The sequence below is a fragment of the Equus caballus genome, chromosome 31, assembly GCF_041296265.1.
Source record: "Equus caballus isolate H_3958 breed thoroughbred chromosome 31, TB-T2T, whole genome shotgun sequence".
NCBI classification, from domain to species: domain Eukaryota; kingdom Metazoa; phylum Chordata; class Mammalia; order Perissodactyla; family Equidae; genus Equus; species Equus caballus.
In genome coordinates this window covers 12,883,567-12,908,629 of record NC_091714.1, presented here as the reverse complement: position 1 = coordinate 12,908,629, position 25,063 = coordinate 12,883,567, and the positions used below count along the sequence as shown (strand labels likewise).

Below are 25,063 nucleotides of genomic sequence, written 5' to 3'. Positions count from 1 at the left end.
TTCCTCTCATGGAGTACATACACATTGTAGTAGAGGAGTTGACAACCTGGAGCCCACAGGCCAAATCTTGCTGGCAGCCAGTTCTGTAAATAAAGTTGCATTGAAAGACAGCCATGCTCACTTGTGTATACCTACTGTATGTGATCTCTTTTCAACAGCAGTGGAGTGGTTGCGACAGAGAATATATAGCCCACAAAGCTTAAAATACTTACTATAGGATAAGTTTGTCAACCATGTTCTAGTGGGAAGAGAGAGAGTAAACATATAGATGAACTTGATAGTATTTCAGTGTTGATAAGTTCTGAGAAGAAAAAACAGGGGGGAGCTAGGCAGTACGGGTGCGGAGCTATTGCAGCTTGACGTGGTTGAAGATGACCTAATGGAGATGTGGAGATTTGAAGGGGTGAGGCGTGCAGCGATCTGGGGACAGAGCAGAGCGTTCCTTACAGAGGGAACAGCAGGTGCAAAATCTATTCCAAAATCATGAGACCCATGTGGCTTGAGCAAAGTTCGTGAGGAGTGAGTAGCAGGAGATGAATCCAGAGTGGTACAGAGGGGTGACGTCATGTAACGTCTTATTAGTCATTATAATGACTTTGATCTTCTCTCAGGGAGATAGAAAACCATTGGAGGAACCATTAGGGCCTCTTTGTTCTATTCTTGCATAGCTTTATTGTCAGAAAGATTTTTCTGTATTGGGTTAATACTTGCCTTGTTGGTCTTCCCTTGTATCTTGTGACAAAATATAGAATAAGGTTGGCTCCTCTTATTATCAGACAGCCTCTGAGATATATATCTATTATATCCCTTCCAAGTGTTTTCTCTAGACGAAATATTTTAGTGTCTTTCCTTTGTGTTTCGTGTCATGCTTCTTCGGACTCCTTAGTATCCTAATCAGATTCATCTGGGCAAAACCTTGGTTGGCACCTACAGTTGTGGTCACATCTTAAAGATGTGCCAAGGTAGATGAAGGACTAGTCAGACATGAAATAAATGTATACGTAGAAATAAAATGAAAAGTCACACTTACCCAGAGGAAATCAATTTCAAATATTTTGTTTAGAGTGGGAAACTGTGAAAAGCTCAGAACCCGTTAAAGAGACGGTGCAGACAACTCAGAGCCCACCTCCAGTTGAAAAGGAGACAGTGGTCACAACCCAGGCAGAGGTTTTCCCTCCACCTGTTGCTATGTTACAGGTTAGTGCTGGGTGTTTTTGTTATTGTTTAATGTGTCATTTTACGTTTCTGTTTTTATTCATGTACTTACTTTCTAAAACTTGGAGGAAATTGCCCAAAACAGAATAAATTTGAGTTTAGTTAAACATTTTTGAAAAAACTTTTTTGGAAATGGTGTCTTTTAATATTTACATGTTTGTTTATTGAACGGATCAGTTGCCTGCTCTGTGACGCTCACTGTTGTAGGCACCTGGGATAGGGGTACATCAGTGGAAAACACACACACACATCCCTGCCCTGTATGGAGCATTTGCTCTCAACAGGGGAGACAGGAAGCAGACAGTAAGTGTATGAGCTACTGTGGAAGGCAAAAGGCAGTAGACCGATGATCAGGAGGGCCTGGGTAGGTGCTTACAATTTTAAATAAAATGGTCAGGGTGGGCTTAATTGAGAATGTGACATTTGAACAACAACTTAACGTTACTGAGGAATTAACCATGTGGCTGTCTGAGGAAGAGCATCCCAGGCAGAGGGAACGAGCAGCGCAGAGGCCCTAGGCCAGGAGCATGCTGGGGTGTTCCAGCAAGTGGGCTAGAGTAGAATGAGGGAGAGGGAGCTGAGTGGAAGGGAGGCTCCCAGAAGGACTTCAGTTTTCAGTCTGAGATGGGGAGACATTGGAGGCTTTTGAAGAAAGGAGTGACTTGATCTGGCTTACAGTTTTAAAAGGTGGCCCTGGCTGCTATTTTGAGAGTAGATTAGCGTGCGTTGTTAGAAACAGGGAGACCCATTAAAAGACAAATGCCAGCAGTCAGGATGAGACGATGGTGGCTCAGACCAGGCTGACAGCAGTGGAGGGGAGGAGAGTGATCAGATCCCAGGTGTATTTTGAAGCTACATCCGGTGGGACTTTGTGGCATGATTGGATTTGAGTTGTGAGAAAGAGCAGAGGGAAGGTTTTTGGTCTGAGAAATTGGAAAGATAGAGTTACCATTATCTGAGAGTGGGAAAGACCAGGAAGAGTTATTTTGGGAAGGACAGTTGGGAGCTCAGTCTTATGCATGGGAAGCTCGCAGTGACTTTCAGACAATGAAGTTGAATTGTTGAATAGACCATTGATGTATTGTGAAATTTAGGAGAGAAGTACAGCCATAGTGCAGATAAATATTTGGAAATTACTTTATCTAGAATGAGTAAAAGATATTTTTATGCTAGGAGTAGAAAATAAATTTATGAGAAATTTCAGCCGTTTTAAACCTGTTATTACATGCTTCCTAATGATGGTTAGGTTGCCTAACATAGCTAGGTATGACGAACTTACTGGGAGATGGCAGTTCAAAATTAAGCATGATATTCACTCCAGTCACGTGCTGCGTAACAACATTTTGGTCAACAGCGGACTGCATATACGATAGTGGTCCCATAGGACTGGAACCATATAGCCTAGGTGTGTAGTAGACTATAGCATCTAGGTTTATGTAAGTACACTCTATGATGTTCGCATGATGATACTGCCTAACAACGCCAGGATGTATCCTACTCAAGTGATGCATGACTGTATCCAAGTCGATGCCCATTACTTCACATCAGTTGAACGTAAGATAGGTTTCACAGTCTCCATGTATACTCCATTGAATAATACTGCCTTGCTTTTACCCCAGGTGGGCTCACTTACAGGTATACAAAAAGGGAAAAATATGAAACAACATAATATAGTGGTATTTGTTACCTTTGTAAAAAAGAAATAGAGATAATTTACCTCTAGTTGTTCCAAGATGTAATCATTGCAGATGGATAAAATGACTTACGGACTTTTTATTTTCTATCCACAAAAGATTCCAGTAGCACCAGCCGTGCCTACAGTTAGTTTAGTCCCACCAGCATTTCCTGTGTCAATGCCCGTTCCTCCTCCTGGATTCAGTCCAATTCCTCCACCTCCTTTTCTGCGAGCAAGTTTTAACCCTTCGCAACCACCTCCTGGTAAGGAGTTTTCATTTTATTATTTGAATTCCACTTAGAATGTCTTTTAAATTGTTCTTTTGCAGGTTAAAAAGCTGTAGAGTGGTAAACCTTAGCATACATCCACATCACTTGGAGGGTATGTTAAAGCACGGAGTTCTGGGCCCAGCCTCCTCCTCCTTCAGTCAGACTGAGGTGGAGCAAGACCACTTCGCAGCTGATGCAGATGGTTGGAGGGCCACACCTAAAAAACACCGACAGAGAAAAGAAAAAATCATTGAAATGCCCTTACAATTTATGTTGAAGCTTTTACATCAGAGTTCTATATATTATCACCCATTCATCAGAAAGTATGCATTAAATTATATAGATTGTCCCTCCTAAAAGTTACTAGGTTTCCATTTTGACATTAGAAGTTATAATATATCTTAGAAATGTTGATGGAATTCGTAATACTTTTTTTGACCTAATAAATAGTTGATAAATGAACATTCCTTGAATCAGTGTTTCTACGTAAAAACTATAGATTACTTAAACAGCACACATCGATTAAATATAAGTAATTGTTTACATAGCTTAGAGCTTTAGTATTAGGCCATGGGCGCTGAGAAGGATGGGGAGACGTACGAGAGATCACATGATGTATATTGTTTTTCAGAACTATTTTTCTTTTTCTTTATACTTCCTGAATTACTTGCATATTATAAGCAAAGTACTTGGATTTCTGAAATTTAACTCCTTAGCCATTGAATACAGGTCCTAAAAACTGTCAACAAGGCCAAAAAGTAAATTCCTCATTTGAGAATGGTTATAATTTATTTATCATGTAACATAAACTTTTAAAATTACAGTTTAATACTTAATTTGAAATTGATGCAGATTTTAATGAGAATTTTAGCCTTTTTATATTTTAAATATTAGAAAATTACTCTAGTCAAATATCTGTGATTTGAAAATTATAAATTTTTTCAGAAGATACTTTTAAATGATTATTTCTAAAACCATACCACATAGTTTAGCGTTCATTTGTTGAAAATTAAGTATCTTTATTTTTCTCTTATTTTTAGCACTGTTTTTTAATTGAATTTAATGGTGGCTCTATATTTTAAAAATGCAAGGAAGCAGGTTTATAGTTTGATCATTTCATATTTAAAATCATAAAAACAATATTAAATTGAACATTTGTTTCAGTGTTCAAAACATAGTGTAGTAATATCCAAGGTTAATGAAAATACTCTGATCTGGCAAGTAAACAGGATATATATTAAAGAAATACAATAGCTTGTTTTCCAGATGACATTATTGCGTATGTTTATCAGCAGCTTCAAGTGTTTAACTCTCCATGCAGTTACCATGCTAATAGAAAACAGGTCGCCTGGCTTGTATTAATCTTTTGATTCTATAAACAAGTGAGTAAATAGGATGTGCTCATGATAAGGATCTCTATGCTTTACTTAGATTACTAAGGATCAAATAAAGTAGTGTATATAAAAACAGTTTTTTAAATGGAAAATATATTCGCAAATATGAAGTCATAGTATTGAAAGACTATTTTAAGAATGTACAGTTTCATTTATAGCTACTGAAATCTTTGCTTTAAAAGAAGTAACTTTCTTATGCTATTTTCTTTTTGGTCTTTTTTTCCATGTAGGTTTCATGCCACCTCCAGTTCCACCACCTGTTGTACCACCACCTACTATTCCACCAGTAGTACCAACATGTGAGTTTCTTACTTTTAGAACTTTCTTTATTCACGGTAGTTTTAATATGTCAGTTCTCATTCTTGTGAATTATTGTTAATTTTTTTATTATGAAAGTTTGCAGACAAATGCATTTGTTTTGTTGATTTCCAAAAAAATAAACAGTATCATATGGCAGTCAGTTATATTTAGATTTGCTCTATTTTCTCAAAATATCTTTTTATCGATTTATTTTAGTCAAAATTCAAAGTAGGATCCTCACATTATATTTGTATGTTTTTTGTTTTGTATATTAAATGTCTTAATCTCGAGCCCAGACCTCCCTTCCTGTTTTTATCCTTCATGTCTTTGCCTTGTTGAAGAAACAGTTTGCTTCTATATGCGAGATCCCAAGTAATGGATGTGTGTTTTTGCTTCTTTGCGGTATTGAATTTTTTCCTCTATCTCCTTGAGTTTCCTTCCAAATAGAAAGTTTTTAGCACCAAAGCTTGCTTATAATCTGCTTCAGCTTTTTTAGCAAGAATACTTAACTGGTGAGGTTCTGTAGTCTCGATATTACATCACATGAGGAGCCAAGCAGTGCCTTCTTGTCCCACTTTCAGTGATGTTGAGATGGATCAGAGCATTCAGGTAGTGGTACCTGGTCACTAAAAAAGTTTCCCTTCAGATTTTCATCAGATGTCTTCATCCATTGATCATTATTTCTTGAATCTACTTTTCATTAGTTGCAAAGTGGTGATCTTTCAAATTTTTTGCAGTAATCCCTCCATATCTGCTTTTTCGCTTTCTGCAGTTTCAATTATTCACGTTCAGCCCCGGTCTGAAAATATTAAATGGAAAATTCCAAAAACAAGCAATTAATAAATTTTAAATTGCATGCCATTGTGAGGAGTGTGATGAAATCTTGTGCCATCCTGCTCCATCCCACCCAGCATGTGAACCATCCCTTTGTTGAGTGCATCCATGCTATATATGGCTACCCGCCCATTAGTCATTTAGTAGCCATCCTGTGTATCCAGTCAGCTGTCACCGTATAGCAGGGCTTGTGTTCAAGTAACCGTTACTTTACTTAGTAATGGCCCCAGAGCCCAAGAGTAGTGATATTGGCAATTTGGATATGCCAAAGAGAAGTCATAAATGCTTCCTTTAAGTGAAAAGGTGAACGTTCTCAACTTAAGGAAAGGAAAAATATCACAGACTGAGGTTGCTGAAATCTGTGGTAGCTTTTACTACAGTATATTGTTATATTTTGTTATTAGTTACTATTGTTAATCTCTTACTGTGCCTGATTTATAAATTAAACATTATGTATGCATATGTGTATAGGGTTCACTACTATCCATGGTTTCAGGCATTCATTGGGGGTCTTGGGAGGGTATTCACCGTGGATAAGGGGGGACCGCTGTAATTCCTGTTACATTTCTTAGCTAGAATTTTTCTATAGGAAAAACTGCCTCTTCTCAACTAATAGTATCTAGTTACTTTGAAATACAGTTGTATGGGAGAGCCAGGGTAGATGCTAAATTTTTCTATAAGTAAATTTCAGAGTAATGAGTTGGTTCTATGTGTATTTCCAGTGATAATCAGTATCTGAGGGGAAGAGGATTTCTCTTACTTCATTCTGCTCTTTCTCTGTTTCCTCCACTTCTCCCTCTTTCGTTTCCTTTGAGTTTACGGATTAACAGATTTTTACCTCCAAGCAGTTGCATTCACTTTTCTTTTAGAAGTTCAGTTTGATTTCCTTTTGGACAGTAAGAGACCTTTCGTGTTGCTTCTCTGTCATTTTAAGATGACTACATCAGTTTTCGTGAGCTGCTTAGCCTTTTGGCCCCATATTGGCGCAAAGGACTTTATCGTAAAAAGAATGTACGTGATAGAGTGCTTACATTTTGATAATATCCGTTTTCTGTATATTTTTAAACTTTTTTCTCTCCTTCAGTGTTTAGACAGCATTAGGATCCTTTTTTGTTATTGTTGGTTAATTAGGAAGAATTGTTTATTCTTTCTGAAAACTAGAAAAGTACTCAGAAGCCATCTCTGAATTCACCCTTCACAGAGACTCATCCTAGAGCCTACCTCCCAATTTCTTTTTAGTTTCTTCATTTTGGAAAATCTAGGATCAGTTTAATGGAGAAAGAGAAATACCACTGTGTGCCAGGTACTCTCCTAATTGTTCACACTGTCACATTTAATTCTCGTAATTCCCATATGTGATCTTAGGGGGTTTTATCCCTGTTTTATTGCTCTGTTATGTGCTGACAGTTGGTTGAGGTAATGTAGAGTTAAATGTGAGGATAAAACAGTTCTTAAAATCCCCAAGTAAATGACTCAACAGTGTTGTGACATAAATTGGACTAAAAATTCTGTTTGTGATTTTATATTCCTCTAATTCTTCTTTTTTAACATATAAATGACATATACACATAGAGGTTTTTCTACCTGTTCTTTAAAATGGAGTGTATACCTTTTTCTGTTTAGTCCATCTTACCTCCTCTCATCTGACAAGTTTCTAACTTTGGTAAAAAGTGGTGAATGTCAGGACCCTATCACGTTATTATTTCAAGGGGATTGGGCACGTTTTTATTCTCATATATTAATCGGTCTGCGCTAATGATTTCTGTATATTTAGATATTCGTATAATGGTATCCTTGGAAAATTATGATTTTTTTTGGGTTACTGGGATTTTCTTCTTGAGTACTGGTCCTTATTTTACTAAACATTTTAATGAAAATATTTCTAAAAATTGTTTTTCTCTATTTTTTACAAATAAAGCTTTCTAAATATAACTTAGCCTCTTAGTGATGACTCGTTTGTCATTTTGAGCATCAGTCAGTATATAATGTGCTGGGTGATACAGAGATGCCATTAAATGAAACATTCAAGCTGCCAGAAGTTAGTTTTCATTATAAATGACATAGAGGGACCAGAAGAGAATTCATGTGTTGTGTTAACGGAGCAGTCTTACCAAACAGTTGGGGAGAGAGGATAGGAAGTCATTTAAAACTTTGGCAAGGCCAGTGTTGGTTATAGTTAACATTTTAACTTAGCCCATGAATTTAGCTAATTAAATCTGAAATATATTTTCTCCGTCTTTAAGCAGCATTAGTGCAGCCACCCTTATCCATGACTCCAGAAGCTGTGAAAGATGTTGGATTTGGCAGCCTTGTCTTACCAGGTGGTTCTGTTGCCAGCAGTCTTGCTACTTCCACGCTGCCAGCTGGAAATGTTTTTAATCCTCCAACTAAACAAGCAGAGCCTGAAGAAAAAGTACCTCATCTTATAGACCACCAGATTTCTTCTGGTGAAAACACCAGATCAGGTAAAAAAAAAAAAAATTCCCCAGAAATATGTAGCTAAATCATAAGTACTGCTTTTCTGTATTGACGTTTAATTCTGAGGTGTCATGCATTTGTAACTATTTCAATGCACAGATGTTGAAATGTTGCAATTTTTAAAAAGAGATCACTGTCTCCTAAAATTTCTGTTAAAAGTAAATTTGGCATTCTGTTCAGGATAGTGTAGATTTTGAAACCTTTCCATTAAGACCCCTCCCCCTCCTTTTTTTGCCCTGTTGGGACTGCCTTAATGTGTTATCAAAATAAGATTGCGCAAAATATGTGGACCTACAGAAAGGTAAAACTAAGCAAGTATGAAGTATAAATAACTTACTTCTACCAGGTGTTATCCAGGTGGGTCTAGAAGATAAATATGGTGTTTGAAAGCAGCACTTCCTTTTTATGGTGCTACTGTTTAGTATATTAAGAATTGTTTGTGCTTTAGAAAGACTTTTGTTGACGGTGGAGAATCAGTATAAAACCTGACATTCTTGTTTAACTGAAAAGATTTCATGTGAAGATTTTAGGTAACACCCCTACTTATGTTTTAATATTTATATTTCACTATGCATGGTATTAATAATTTTAGCTTTAATTTTTATTTAGTATCTGGTATACCTTGATTCTTGGGGGATACAAGTAGCTGATTTAGCTCTATGCTAACTACTGGAAATTATAGCACGAATAATTACAAATATAGTTTCCTTTTCATACTAGAATAATTTTTGTCTGTGTTGTTTTTCCTCTTTCGGTTTTAGTGATTCCAAATGATATATCAAGTAGCCCTGCAATTTTAGGAGGACAGCCACCAAATGTGACAAGCAATTCTGGAATTCTGGGAGTCCAAAGACCAAATGTATCAAGTAATTCTGAAATTCTTGGAGTCCGGCCATCTAATGTTTCCAGTACTTCTGGGATTATTGGAGCCCAGCCACCAAATATTCTAAATAACTCTGGAATTTTGGGAATACAGCCACCAAGTGTGTCGAGTAGTTCTGGACTTTTGGGAGTGCTACCGCCAAATATCCCTAACAATTCCGGACTTATAGGAGTACAGCCACCAAATGTCCCAAATATTTCTGGACCTTTGGGAACACAACCACCAGCTGGGCCTCAGAACCTACCCCCTTTAAATCTCTCTACTCAAAGGATGCCTGCAATGCCAATGTTAGACATTCGTCCAGGACTAATACCACAGACACCTGGACCAAGATTCCCTTTAATACAGCCTGGAATCCCACCCCAAAGGGGAATCCCCCCACCGTCAGTACTTGATTCAGCTCTTCATCCACCACCCCGTGGTCCTTTTCCTCCAGGAGATATTTTTAGTCAGCCAGAAAGACCTTTTCTAGTTCCTGGAAGACAAAGTGTAGACAACGTTACTAATCCAGAGAAAAGGATACCACTTGGGAATGACAACATTCAACAAGAAGGAGACAGAGATTACCGGTTTCCTCCCATAGAAACCAGGGAAAGCATTAGTAGACCACCCCCGGTGGATGTTAGGGATGTGGTTGTACGGCCTGTGGATCCAAGAGAAGGTCCTGGAAGGCCTCCATTAGATGGTAGGGATCATTTTGGAAGACCTCCTGTAGACATGAGAGAGAATCTTGTGAGGCCAGGTATCGATCATCTTGGTCGAAGAGATCACTTTGGCTTTAATCCAGAGAAACCTTGGGGGCATAGAGATTTTGACGAGAGAGAGCACCGGGTTCTACCTGTCTATGGTGGCCCAAAGGGCTTACATGAAGAAAGAGGCAGATTTCGGTCTGGAAACTATCGCTTTGACCCTAGAAGTGGTCCTTGGAACAGAGGATTTGGACAAGAAGTTCACAGAGATTTTGATGACCGCAGAAGACCTTGGGAGAGGCAGAGGGATAGGGATGACAGAGATTTTGATTTCTGCAGAGAAATGAATGGAAATCGTCTTGGACGAGATAGAATTCCAAACTGGGTCCCCCCTCCTCATGCTCGGGTTTTTGATTTTTTTGAAGGGGCCACTTCTCAACGAAAAGGTGATAATGTGCCTCAGGTTAATGGTGAAAATACCGAGAGACATGCTCAACCACCACCTTTACCAGGACAGAGTGATCCTGAACTTTATGAAAAACTGACATCTTCAAGTGAAATAAGCAAGGAGAAGAGTGACACAGTTGCTGATATAGAAAGTGAACCAGTGGTAGAAAGCACAGAAACTGAGGGGACATAATCATCACTCAGTAGGTAAAAGATACCTTTTGTAAAGTTGTCATCTCTCTGTAATAGATTAATGGCTGACTGGACCATAGTTGTTCACTTTTGTCTGCCAGAATTAAGTTAATCTGATGTTCATGTTCACCTTTCTCTCAAAATAATTGTATAACTGACTTGTATAGACATTGTTCTTAATATGAACATGGTAGGTAAACATTTTTTTATTTTTCTGATAAAATATAAATGTTGCCCCCAGATTCTTTTAACTTCAAGGAAATGAATAACAGCTTGTCGGAGACTTCCTATGGAAGAAAGAATTTTTTAGATACTACCATTAGGTTGGATATGGTAATAGATATATATCAAAATAGCAAGTGGTGGTATATCTTATCCATATCTTTAGGCTGCTGCAGAATTTTAAGGTAATAGACAAAGCTGTGATATTTTATGCAAAGACTGGCTCTAGATATTTGAGGAGCACAATACAGAGATTTTAAAAAGTGATTTTGTAAAATCTACACTATGGTCTCTGTTTCTCCAAAGTAAGTGTTTGTGATTTGTTCCTCATTACTGCAGTGAGTAAAAAAAGAAAACAACGACATAAATATTAAAGTACGTTTCAATGTTGGGTGAATTTTGTTTTTAGATGCCAATAAAACTTATTTGTTTGATAACAGTGTTCTAGGAATTGTATTTTTTTAACCTATAAATTCTTAAAACCCTGGATCATTAGCATGTGCTTAGTTGTTGCAGAAGTTTTCTAGTACTCTTAATAACAACAATGAAGAACTGTGTGGTGGAAAAGCATGTACTTTCATATAAAAATCATGCAGTCTCATTAGTATGTATGTAATATCAGTGTATACTTATTGTGTAAGTCATGTAGATTTTCTGTTTCTCTGTATGTCTGTCTTCATGAACATACAGAGAAAAATAGGAAGTTGATAGTTTAGATAATAAAGTATTCTTTAAAACAAGTTAGAAAATTAGAGAAATTTGGCTAGTTGACATTGCTCATAGTTACAGCTCTTAGCCTTTATGAAGGGAAAATAAGAACTACTGTTAAGAAATACACTGGCAATTTGGCATTTCTTTTTTAATATAGTTAAGCATGAATCTAGATTTAGCATGGAGCCAAATTTCACATAAACGCTTGCATTGCTTTGTTTCACACTGTATTTGTTATTCTGCATAGATAGTGCTAGTACTAAAGTACTTGTCACTTGCCTGAAGTGAATTTCTTAATTGCACAAAATTTATATTGGTGTTGGTGGATTTCAAAACATTAATTTGTATGCCAGGAACAAAGTGTCTGTCATGTGTTTTATAGGCTCTGGGTAACACTGTTCACTCCAAGGTAAACTAAATAGCAGAAAAATTTGAGAATGGTTTTCAGTTTATTTATATAATATTTTGCTTTTAATTTTCATTTATTTGCTGTTTATTTCTTCTTTGGGTTTTACATATTTATATATACACAAATATAGAACCATTGGTATTTTTTTGTTTCTAATGAAGGCTTTCGTTTGGTCCTATGAGTAGTCATTTTGTTTCCTATGTGTTTCCAACAATTCATCATTTGCTCTATCTAAAATTCCTAAGCTACATTTGTCGAGACCCCCAAAAATAATAGAGCACACCAGCCACTTAAAATTGGATTGTTTCTGTTTACCTCTGATGATCTAGAGAGCTGGAAAAGCTTTGAGGTTCCTGGCCAAAAATAAAGTCTTTTCTTCTTACAGGTTCTGAATAGAAATAGTACATTATTTTCTTATTTGGAAAACTGGGTGAGAGTGGAAATTTGGTCTTTATTTCTAAAGTAATTCAATTCAGTTCAGTAATTTGAATTGGTTTCAGATCTTTTCCTTAAGATAACGGGAAGAACTGTGACATTGGTACAAAGTTTTAATGTTCAGCAAAGATAAGCCTTGTCCTTAAGGAAATTATATTGACTGGGATTTCTCTCAAACTTTAGTTGCATTTACCATTATTTAAAGTAAGTGACATTCACTTGGATTAAGTAGCAATAAAACATGTGAGACTTTTCAGTGACTTTTGATCCTGGGCTTTTTATCTTTATTGGGCCTTCATGTGCAAACTTGAAAACAGAATATGCACAAGTATTGCACTGGTTTGAAGATTCTGGTAGTGAAAGTTACTAATCAGTTGTCAGTACTGTATCTAGAAACCCATCTTGGCAATGTGCAACCCTCTTAAAATAGCTGGAAAAAATTATGTGTACTGGTTCTCACTTTGTCCTTGTTTTGTTGTGTAATATTTAAGCAAAAGGATGTTATTCATCCTTATATTGAATTTCTGAAATTGATATTTACGTTCACCATTTTTTTAATAATAAGGAGAAGCGTTGTCTTACTTTGATAAGTTTGACATGAGACCTGTCACATTTTTGATACTTTTGATCACAGTGCTGTCACTGGAATGCTAGTAATTAGAAGTATGCAAGGAGTGTAATGAAAGGGTTTTAAGTGCTGCAGGCAGTAACTGCATTAGACACCAGATCACATAATGATTTGATTTCTGATAGGTTCAAGGGACAGAATGACATGACTTTCTGCAGTATTAGAAGACTGCAGTAAACAATTTTTAAATGGATTTTTATGTCTGTAAGCATTTCACTAAACATTGGATTCTGTTCTTAGCATAAATGCATATACTGTACTCTGATCATTTATATTGTAGATAAAAACTTATTTTACAGCAAAGTAATTTTTATCTGCAGCATATTATAAGTGGAATGCTTCTTTATTCTAATTTTATTTCAATATATAGGGTGGACAAATACTTAGAAAGGTTGGAAGATGGAATAGTATTTGTTTAAAACTCTGGAAATGACTTCATATAATATTTAATTGATAAAATTTATTCATTATTTAAGCTATTACATTCTTACCAGAGCAGCTTCTTTTGTCCTGATAATTTAGTTGTTTCATTGAATTTATTGGCCATTTTTCACTCACATCAAAGATGATATTTTATGGAGCTACGCATTTAGAGTTGTTTTGGGGATGGAGCAGTTTTGTCACATTTAAAAAGAAAAAGTTACCTCTTTTAGTTTGAAAAAGGAATTTTTTATAAACACCGTAGTTCATCAGATCTAAGATACCATTGATTCTAATAATCACCATTCAGAAATAAAATGTTTCCAACATGACATGCCAGTGATTATAAGACCCATCCCTAATTCAGAAATGTCAAAATGTAATAAGTGTCTTAGAATCAAAGAAATATGGTATTCGTTATTGAACTTAGATATATATTCCCTTACTCATTAAGTGATTTAGAGAACATTTTGATGTTTTTCATCTTTGTATATATTTTGGATAGGCACAACCTTTAATGAAAAAGAAAATTTTAATATTTAATTAAAAATAATTTTGTTACACCCTCTGTGCCTTCATCATTATTACTTTCTTGGCTGTTATATTGGTAAAATGTGAGGGCTTTTAACTCTTTCAAATAAAGAAAACACATTTGTTTTCATTAAATATTTTACATAATATAGAAGAGAGTAAGAATCTTTATATTCATAGGCAAAATAAAAAATTAAATTATTGTAAGTAATCATAAATACTGCCATACGGCAGAGAATTATAAATGATGATGCTGTGGTTTTATATAAAGCATCTTTTAAACTATAACTTAAGTTGTAGGCAGTAAAATTTTATTTTTCACTTTTGAAGGAAAAAAATCAAGTTACTACAGTCTTTAATGGGAGATTTAAAAACAAGATACCTTGATTCAGTACAACTTTCTGGAACTATAATTTAAAATTATTGGCCCAGATTGTTTTCTCTTGGGGGACATACTTTAAATAGGGACATGAATATTGAGATCAATTTATAATACACTGTCTCTGTGGGTCTCAGCCAGGAAGTGTGTAACAGAATCACCTGTGGAGCTCTTTGAACATATCGGGGAGGGAGGGCTCCACAGACTTAGGAATATAGAATCTCCTGGGGACACACACACGCGCGCGCACACACACGCACCCCACCCTTCCTGGGTTTATATGTATTTTAAATCCCCACACACCACTGCTTTAGATATATTAAAATATGTAAATATTTAATACACCGTACACTTGACATTCTTAAAAAATGTTTTAAAGTAAAATACTTTAGTGATACAAAATTATTTTTAGTGTTTCAATAAGGTATAAACTTAATTGTGGCTATTGGTGTTGGAGGATGAATAAAAGAGAAGTCCATTATCGCAGATATTTTTAGCTCAAGCACTAATCGAAAAATGAATTATTATAGTAAGAAAAGGATGGAAGGAAGCATATGAGATGGTTTTGTAGGAAGTATTTTTGACTCAAGTGAAACTAACACAAATCAGTGGTTCATTTATTTGGCATGAACTTTACTCAGACATTTTGCGTCCCCTCTACTTAATTCTCTCCTCTTTTAGGGGTCTCCTTTCATCCTGTATGTACACTTAGAATTACTCTGCCCTATTTTAGTCAAGATACAGAACAAATATTCTAAGCAATTTTTAATATATATATGTGTATATATATATATGTTAGGGTATCAAGGAGTAGAATTGTGCTAATGGGCTGACTTTATACTGTATGAGAAATGTTAGATGCTTCAGACAGTAGGATGACCTGTAATGAAGGAAACTGAGAGAGTGCTAATGCACGGAGCTCAACAGAGTAGAGCGCGAACTTGGAACTTGTGACTTTAAGCCCTGAATTTAATGAGAATCAGATGAGTTCAATGAACGTATTACACTTGCATAGCAATGGCAGAGATGTAGCACTTGGTTGACCTGTGGTGTTTGTCCCACCACCACCACCACTCTCTCCACCTGCCATGGGCAGCTCTCACTGTTTCTTGTTTCATGTTTCTGCCTTTCTCAGAATTCTCAAATCCTTCTCGTCATGGCACTCCAGCCTCTTTTTTGACCCATTATTCCAGGCAAGGACTATCATTTGGATTTGTGTTGAAAGCAATTCCACTTTGCCTTGGCTCAGTGATTTCTAAGGTCATTTCCAGCATTTAAATACCTTGAGTCTATGAAATAAGTTTTCTCTTCTGTGAAAGACCAGTTGAGGAAGCAGGAGGAACAGAGAGAATGACTAGCAATATTGGAATACTTTTTAAGAGAGCACAGATTTTACTGCCTGTGGGTTTTCAAAACTGGCTTTAGCATTTGCTAAGGTGTATGTCTTTGGACAAGTTACTGTACCTCTAAGCACTGTTTCTTAATAGCTCATCTGCAGAGTTACATGTTTTTAATTACTATTGATGATAATATTAGCTGATATTTAATGGACATGTACTATGTGACAAGAACTGAGCTGATTTTATTACCTGCATAATATAATCCTCATGACAATCCTGTGAGGTAGTTATTATCTTAATAACTGTTTTACTAAAGAGAAACCTAAATCACAGATGTAAGTAATCCCAAGGTCTTACAACTTGAAAATATTTAAGCAAAGATTGAAACTCAGGTCTACCAGATTAAAAAATTAGTGTATACCATCTATTAAAGTGCCAGACTCATGTAGCAGAACCAACTATTAGTTCTCTTTAGAAAAGGCAGATTGTGCGGAAAAATGAACAGCCCAACCAGGCTTATCCATATAGGGTAAGACACTTAAATTTAAGTTGTGTTCTCATTGTTACAGATATTTCTGGGGCTGTCTTGTTTTCTGTAGTTAAACAGTCACCTCAGTTTCATTTCTTAGATTCCGTTTTCAGAATTTGTTTTTTCTTAAAGTTATACCATGGCATAATATTAACTTCCTTAATAACTCGCTGTTTTGGAGGCAGGTTTGTGTTGTATTGATATTAAATAAGATTTCTTTTTGAAAACACTTTTTCCCACAAATTAAATAAAATTTCAAAACTTTTCTATCCTTTAAAGTGTTTTAATACATGTAAATCAGAGCCAGCGATTGCTTACAAATTTATATTAGGTTGTGGCTTTGGCTGCTCCTTTCTACAATTTGGCATTTATCCACTATATGTGTAGCCAGAACTTCATACTCAGTGTTCTTGTGTATCAAACTCCTATATTAGGTATATTCCATGGCTTGAATTAAATGAAATACGTAAAATTATTGTTACACGTAGTAAGCATTCACTGTTAGTTTTTATTCGCCTCTTGAATTCAAGCAGTTTAGAAGCTAGTAGTTGTCTTTGGTGGCAGTGGATGATTTGCAGTTACTTTATTAGAATATATAACCTGATTCTCAGTTTTCTTTCTCTTCAATTCTTCTAGTCAGGTCAACTTAGATTCATCCACAGCATGTCATGGTGCTAGCCTTTGATCACCTTTTCCAGTGTCTTTGACCAGATGACTCTAAACACTGTGGCCATATTACTGTCTAATCCACATATCAGGGAAACGAGCTTATCATATTTGTGAGTTCTATTTCTATTTCTACTAGTTTTGCTAAAGGTAATTATTATTTTGCTTATGTTATGATTATTACATGAAATAAAAAGTTCTTGTATTTGACCAATCACTTTTTAATAACATGAGTCTTGTGTTTATTACTGAACCTGGGTCAGTTTACACATTAGTAAGAGTATTAGTAAAATCAGAAGACTTGTAGTAAGTAAATAAAATAAGCTTTGTAAATATAAAGGATAACTGTTGTTTAAGAATTGATCTTCTGTGGTGATTGAAATTACTTTGAGCCTTTTAGATAGGAGAGGGTAGCATTACCATCACAGAAGGTTCTGGAAAACATCACATCTTATATCATTGTGGTCATACAGAGGGGAATGACTTAGAGATTTCTAAGTAGTAAAACCATCAGGGCTTCATTTAAGACAGTGCTTTTTATAAAACTTGATAATATTTTAATTCTAGCCTTCTGTTTTCATCATATTACTTTCTGAATTGTTAGCCAGTCTATGACCACAGGTTAAAATGCATTCACTTAAGAGAGAAGGGTTTGGAAGTGGAGAGACTTAACGTTTTTAACCTGTGTGTCATGAACATTCTACATGATTTATCTTCAGAAATACACTGTTTGGTAGGATTTGTTGTCTCGTCTTTAGAAATAAGCAAACTTAAAGAAGTTCATGGTCACGCAGCTTTTGGTTTGCCTAGGTGTTTGAACCCAGGTTTTGCTGACTTTAAAGTTATGTTTTACTTTAGAAGATACACTTTTGGAAAGTAGATTTTAATATGTGGTCTGTATAATTAGTTTCCTAGGGCTGTAATAATGTACCAAAAATTGAGTGGCTCTGAACAACAGAAACTTATCTTCTCATAGTTCCAGAGGCTAGAAGTCTGAAATCAAGGTGTTGGCAGGGCCACGCTCTCTGAGGGTCCTAGAGGAGAATCCTTCCTTGCCTTTTTCAAACTTCATAGAGGCAGTTCATAGAGGACCTTGGTGTTCTTGGCTTATAGATGCATCACTCCAGTCTCTACCCCTGTGGCCACATGGCCATTTTCCATTATATATTTTCTTATCTTCCGTCTGTGTGTATTTGTGTCTAAATAAGGACGTTAGTTAGATTAGAGGCCCACCCTATTCCAGTATGACCTCATCTTAACTAGTTACATCTGCAATGACCTTATTTCCAAAGAAGGTCACATTCTGATGTAGTAGGAGTTAGGATTTCAACGTAAACTTTTGAAGGATCTAATTTATAACATCCTGTGACTAAATTCTGTAACTATTTAAGATCTAAGTAAATAGACCTTGAACGTTTTAAAGCACACACACTGGGAAAGATAGTCACACTTTAGAGTGACAAAACACATCTTTATAGAATTCATTTTTTTTAAAGATGTTTATTTTTTTTCCTTTTTCTCCCCAAATCCCCCCAGTACATAGTTGTATAGTCTTCGTTGTGGGTCCTTCTAGTTGTGGCCTGTGGGATGCCGCCTCAGCGTGGTTTGATGAGCAGTGCCATGTCCGTGCCCAGGATTCGAACCAACGAAACACTGGGCTGCCTGCAGCGCAGCACGAGAACTTAACCACTCGGCCACGGGGCCAGCCCCTATAGAATTCATTTTTAAGTTACTTTTAGTGTTAAGAACAGTCAAATTTAAATCCCTAACAGAAGTATTGCAAACTGTTAAACATGGTAGTGTTGCTTAGCTTTTTAGATTAATTTGTAATGCTCATACTTTTATTATGTTTCTTCAGTAATAGTTGAACTAAAGGAGTTTGCAAAGAAAATCCAATAATAGTATTATATAGCAAAGAATCTCTTCACTGGAAATTATTCTTGCATTAAAAAAATTAATGCTGGGGCCGGCCTGGTGGCACAGCGGTTAAGTACGCCCGTTCCGCTTTGGCGGCCCGGGTTTCACTGGTTCAGATCCCAGGTGTGGACATGGCACCGCTTGGCAAGCCGTGTTGTAGTAGGAGTCCCACATATAAAGTAGAGGAAGATGAGCACAGGTGTTAGCTCAGGGCCCGTCTTCCTCAGCAAAAAGAGGAGGATTGGCAGCAGATGTTAGCTCAGGGCTAATCTTCCTCGAAAAAAAAAAAAAATTGCTAACTTTTAAAAGTGAAAGGTTTTTTTAGACTTTATTAGATATAGCTACCCTGAAAATGCAGTTTGTGTCTTTCCATTTCATTTCTATTGTTTGTGTCAATTTTTATAGTATTAGCATTTTCTGTTTTGTCTACTCATAAAATTTCCACTTAAGTGATATGACTCATTTCGCCATTTCACTCATTTATTAGAAATAGGTTTTTCATTTACCAAGTAAGTTACGAGTTTGTTCACTATATTTATCTAGTGTTATAATCTTAGTACTTTTCTCTGTTTTTTTCACAGAATTAGCAAAATTTTTATTTGAGTAAAAAACAGCTTTATATCTGACTGAAATCCAAGTTGTATGAATATATATGTCCTTACTAAATAGGTGTCTTAACAAGGCCCTGGTAACCTGTATAGAAATTTGGATAGAGAGTTCTCCTGTTTTTTATTTGAAAAACACCAAAGCACTGAGAACACTGCCTGACACGTAGTACTACATAGCAGTTCAATGTTGTTAATTGTCAGTAATGGCTAATAGAAACTTTGAGGACGTACAAATCAGTGTTGTCTATTAGTTGCAAATAATTAAGGGATTATTTATTAGATTTGACTGTTAAAACCTGAAATCAGTGAGGGGAGGGGTGTTAGGTAGGGACTGGAGTTGTGTTTGATTCTTGGATCTTTATAGGTCTTGTACAGCTTTTTTGTCCTCCAGAGCCTGAACTGTTGGAGCTGTATTTGTGTTTCCAATCCTCAGTACCAACCTTTAAACACAGCTCTCTGATTAGTTAGGCTGGTGGCACGCATCCTGCTGGCCCAGGTGGCTTTCCTGTCATGGAGAGGTGGCTCTGATCTAATTTCAGGAAGAACAATTAGAAAGCATCTTTCCTTCTGTTAATTCTCTATGTCCAGATAGTAACAATTTAGTGGTTAAAAATAGTATTCCTGATTTTCTTATTCAGTGAAGTAGGGATTCAAGTTTTAAGAGTAGATTTTTTTTCCATGGGACTTGAAAAAGGCTGATTCATATGAAATGTAAAAAAGATTTACATTTTTTCATGAATATATTCATGCTATAAAAAAAAGTTGTTAATTATCCAAATAAACTGCTTTCTTAAATTGTGTCTGACTCAATCCATTGTATGGGAAACCACATTTAGAAAAATGACTTTAAAATTCTTTTATTAGACCTCCCTATGTGATACTGAGAATTTCTATAGCGTATTTAGAGCCATTTCATCCCAAAGTAAGTCTGTCATATAAAATTTGAGATCTCAAAAGAGATTATCTATTTGGGGAGAGAAGTAAAGTTACTTACCTATGGTTGATTCTGGACTCTTGAGTCACTATAGTAGGAAGACATGGTAGGGATCTTGGTTTCATTGGAAATCAAAAAATGCCACACTAACCATAGTTATCCATACTTCCAAATGCAAAGCAGTAACTTAATTTCTTAGCAGAGCATTAAAAAAATAACAGCTAGACTCTTTAGGGGATAATGTCAAATTTGTTACCTTGATACAGAAAGCTAAGTTTGGAATGGGCAATCCTTTAAACTTACAGCTCTAATCTTTCTTTGCCACATTGGTTATTTCAAATTTATTTGTTGGACTAAAGCAGTAGATGTAAGACTTTAAATGGAGAGGGACATAATATACCTGCCCCCAAATTCATAATTTAGAGCTTTTGTTTTAATTTAAGCTGTGTGCTTAAAGTTTTCTACATAACATGACTTTTATACTCTGGGCACCTAAAATCTGTAGTCCGCATTTTAGTCAATGGCAGACTAAGGTTGATTTCTAAATTAGTATCAGTTTTCAAAGGGCCAGTAAGGGGCTCCCCTCACTCCAAAAGCAATTCCATTTAACTGATAGTAAAAGTAGGGAATGTGGAAATGTTCATGGATGAAGGAAAAATCCTGATGGAGGATTCATCTGAGAAACAATGGGATAAAGGCACTGGCCTTTCCATCTCGTGAGCCTGTGGCTCTGTGGTTATTCTAGCTGTCCAAGGGATATAGACAAAGATAGGGCTTTGATTCCCCTTAAGCATCAGATGGAAATGATCTTAAGAGGATATAGGAATAGTATTACCAGGTTTTGACAACAGTCATGGTATCTAAGTTCAGAACTGAATGAGGCTGGCATTTTTGTCTTTAGTCCTTTCAGGTGTGATTTTCTAAAGTTTGCCTAAGGAATATTTTGCTTCTTTTCCCTTTGTTCTTAGTTTAGACAGCTCTCCATTCCTCTGTGTAACTCCGAGTGGCTGGTGGGCTGATTGGAAAAGGAAGTGATCATAGAGCACTGCCTTTTGTTGCATTTGTTATCAAATATCTACCCAGGCACCTTAAACAGAGCACCTGTTCTGGCTGGGAGTGGTTGGGCCAGGTTGATTTTTCATGGTAAATATTTTTTCTGTTGCTCCATGAGTGTAGTCTGACTTCTCTTTTTCTTCTCTCTTGGCTGTTTGCATTTTTAATTTAACATTTCAAAATAGTTTTATAATAATCTAATACAACTCATACTTGGAAATACATACATGTTTGTATATGCGCACACATACACACACACACACACACTAGCGTGTGTCTGTCAGATACTCCTCAAAGATCCTTCAGCAAGCATTATAAATTTTCTTTTGATCTTTTTGTGATGGCACTTGACTATTCTCTCAGGAATCAGACAGCTTCAAACCACTGCCTTTTCTTTCTCTGCTTTGATTCTCACGTTTGCTTACCAAACTTGTACTTCTTAGGAGTGAGATCTTTAAAACCTGATATTTTTCTCATCAAGGCCAACTCAGTCTTCATTAGAAAAATGACTCCTTTAAATGCTCCAGAGTAACTAGAAATAAGTACTACATGTATACTCAGTACTAAATGCATTTTCAGAGAATGAGAGTGAGCACAAGAACTGCCTATAATTTTTAAAGCAGTAATATTTCTGATAGCTGGCTAAAAAAAGAAATACTAGTTTTAAATCATTTTTGAGTCATCTTCTGAATAATTTTAGCCTAACAGTTCTCTTTAAAATCACGGTCCAGTGCTCTTAATAGCATCAGTGCTATGGTTCACTTTGTGTCTTCCTTTGGACCAGCTGGGTCCAAAGCTGCCGAAAGTTAACTGAGGCTGAACAAGAGAGAGAAGACAGACGGGGATGGGTGAGAGTGATGTGGCAGGGGACAGGCATGGGCCACTTGTTGCGTTTGACTGTTTGTTAGTGTTCACACAGGAAGAAACCTTTCTTCTGTTTCTCCTTTTTGTGACTTTTTTTTTAAGGTTATTTTATGAGCATACTCTTGGACGTTCTAATTTGTGAACTGTTTTAAACTCCTTTTATCAAACTGATAAATTCAAAGTAAAGCACTTTATTTCATTGAGCCGATGAACATAGGATTGCGTCATAGGAATAAAGATAGTGTGTTTGACTCATCATTTATTAAGAGTACATATTTGAAGTGCCAAACTCTTGGGCTCATGATAAACAAACAAGCCAGACGTTTATCTGGTTTTGGAATTTAGCCCAGGAAAGAAAACCTCTTGGGTGCTCCTGTTTAGATGGCCTGATGTATGCTCTTGGGCCCTCGTTAGTGTTGGCAACTTACCCTAGTAAATGAGAATTAATATCGTTCTCAATGCCTTTGTACCAGTATAATTGTTCCTACGCCCTTCTGCTCTCTAAGCATCATATAATCAGGAATCTACTTCTAAAACAGAACTGCTGAGGCCCTAGCCCCCTTGCTTCTGGCTTTCCCATATCCTTCTGATCTGATAGCTTTCATCTGTAATTAAAAATCTTTGAAGCCCCAGGAGAGGGATTCACATTTTTTAGAGTGTCTTTTTAACTATAATTTGCAGAATAGAACTGTGAGCCTGGGGAAAGTTAGCATTCTAATATCCATCAGTAATAGAATTTGTTATTTTCTTGTGCTGCAGAACTCTGGTTTTTATCTAGAGCAAGGTTAAAAAATGTGCACAGTGTACCAACAGTTCCCTCCCCCATGAGACACATACACATTCCCCCTCTGTGACAGATACCATTAATCTATCCTGGACTCCTTCCTTCAAAGCCCCAGATTTTCCACATTTCTCCGGATAGCCACTACTAGTCACAGTGTTAGAATTAGATCTGTAACCTCTTCTTCATGCTGGTCCTGAAGCATTTTGCTGTTAAAATTGTATGCCTTTCTTAAACAGTTGTTGCAATGTCCTCCTCTCAGTTTGCAGTGTATAGGTTTTTAGTTACGTTTATGTCACATGATGTTACTTTCCATTAACACTGTACAGAAATTCTGTCTTTTGCCTTCACTTGCCTGGAGATGCCGTCGTATCTTGCATAATTTAATGAATTAAGTGTTCTCTTCTGAAATCTTTTAAGTCTTTTTAAACAAAAATAGCAATATAAAGTTATTTATTAGCTCTTAATTTTATAGATGTCATAATGCTGTAATTGTATTTTGGCATTATTTCCAGTTCTTTATAGGGAAAGAAATCTTTAATGAAGATGTTAAATGGAGTAATTACATCTTTTGCCATTTGTTTTAGATTTGGACTTTGACCTTGTCAATAAAATTGTTTTAAATCATTGTTAGAATCATAGTAAGGCATGACCTTTGAACCCAGTTAATTTTTGTTTCAGATATTAAAACTTTATTTTTTTAAAATGTTAAGGGGACAGTTTTATTGAATTACGTTGGAGGAGGAAATTTCATAAGGAAACAATTGAAAAGAACTCAGAAAAAGAGAATGGAATTAGGATTAGTATACTTGCATTATTTCTCAAAAAAAATAAGACTAGTGAGAGGCCAGTACAAAGATTGTTTAAGAAAAGAGCAAGCATTGGTTAGCATCTAAATATAAACAGATTTCTTTTGAAATGAAAAAGGTGAAGTTTCACATCAAGCCTTCTTGTTTTTGTAATCCAAGTATGTTAGAATAAAACATTTTAAGATTATGAGTGATCATGGAAATCAATGCGTATGGCCTTGCTGACTTTTTAATATTGAGCGCCTCAAAGTTTGGATCCATTTTGTTTTTGTTAAGAAAAATAAAAACAGTCTCGTAAATTTAGCCACTTTGGAACTTGACTGAACTTGGTACTTTGAGTTGAATGAAGTGTCTAGTAAAATCTCGTTTGCTTAGATTGACTTTGAAATACAGTCTTGAATCACTTAATGATAGAGATGAATTCTGAGAAATGCGTCGTTAGGCGATTTTATGACGTGTGAACATCAGAGAGTGTACTTACACAAACCTAGTACAGCCTACCACAAACCCAGGCTGTGTGGTGCTAATCTTATGGGACCATTGTCATACGTGCAGTCCATCCTTGACTGAAATGTGGCACATGACTATAATTTGATTTAGTAACTTGCAATACTAAATAGACACGGAGTTGTTTTTCTATCAGTAGTTTAGGATCTGAGCCAGGTATTGAAATCCTTAGATTTGCTAACTGTAGTTGAATTACTTATGTCTAAACTGTTCTTTAAGTATACTTACATTCCCTTTCTCAATTCTTATGCCTCTTAGCATGTTTCCAAATCACGTGTAATTTTTATTTCCTTCGGGAGGAATAGAGACATCCTCTAACAGCTTTAGAGATCACCATGATTGCCGTATGAACATGTTTGCCTTCAGTAAATTTTTTTCCTCACTTGGATATAGGCCTAGTTATCATTTTGTAGTCAGCTTTGGGGTCAAGTGCATGGGTTTTTCCTAATATGCCCATTATCAGAGGTCATCATATCAGAGGCCTCAAGTGTATAGGTCACGTTGCAATTAGAGATACATTTGAATGATACTGTGTTCACATTCGTCTTAGAATATGGAATTTCAGCTTAATTTTCTGCCTTTTATAAGTATATGTTGCAGATCTGAAAGTGAATGCAACTTGAATTGTCTTTCTTTGGAAGAGAATGGGTGACAGATCCGAAGCGCTTCTCATTCAGCATTCAGATCAACTTCAGATGGTTGTAGAGCCTGAAGGAGTTCTCTGTAGCCCGGGAGACTAACCCTAGTGAGATTATAACCAACACTGTGGCTTCTCTCTAGTGGACAAGGTCAGGCTCTTGAACATACACTTATTCTGAGGTTTATTTAGCACAGCTGAGCATCTTTGCCTGTTATATCTGGGATTATTCTTTCCACATATTTTAGTGTGTTAGATATTTGTGTTTGAGATGCATTTGATCTCTTGAGGAAGATACTGCTAAATG

General features: G+C 36.1%; 1 protein-coding gene across 20 annotated transcripts in view; it reads left to right on the top strand.

The window, feature by feature from the left end:
- Positions 1-25,063, top strand: part of SCAF8 (SR-related CTD associated factor 8) — a 210,809-nt gene that overhangs the window by 67,266 nt on the left and 118,480 nt on the right. For 10 of the 20 annotated variants that reach the window (XR_011434435.1, XR_011434433.1, XR_011434432.1 and 7 more), the window contains 5 exons: positions 1,064-1,197; positions 3,009-3,153; positions 4,784-4,852; positions 7,934-8,152; positions 8,927-10,391. Coding sequence is in view for 11 of the 20 variants with exons in the window: in XM_070256456.1 (XP_070112557.1) it covers positions 1,064-1,197; positions 3,009-3,153; positions 4,784-4,852; positions 7,934-8,152; positions 8,927-10,377 (2,018 nt within the window). In the remaining 9 variants the exon portion in view is untranslated. Of the gene's footprint in view, positions 1-1,063; positions 1,198-3,008; positions 3,154-4,783; positions 4,853-7,930; positions 8,153-8,926; positions 11,036-25,063 lie in introns of those variants that run through there. The other 10 variants (XM_023632973.1, XM_070256455.1, XM_070256457.1 and 7 more) reach the window with 3 other exon arrangements.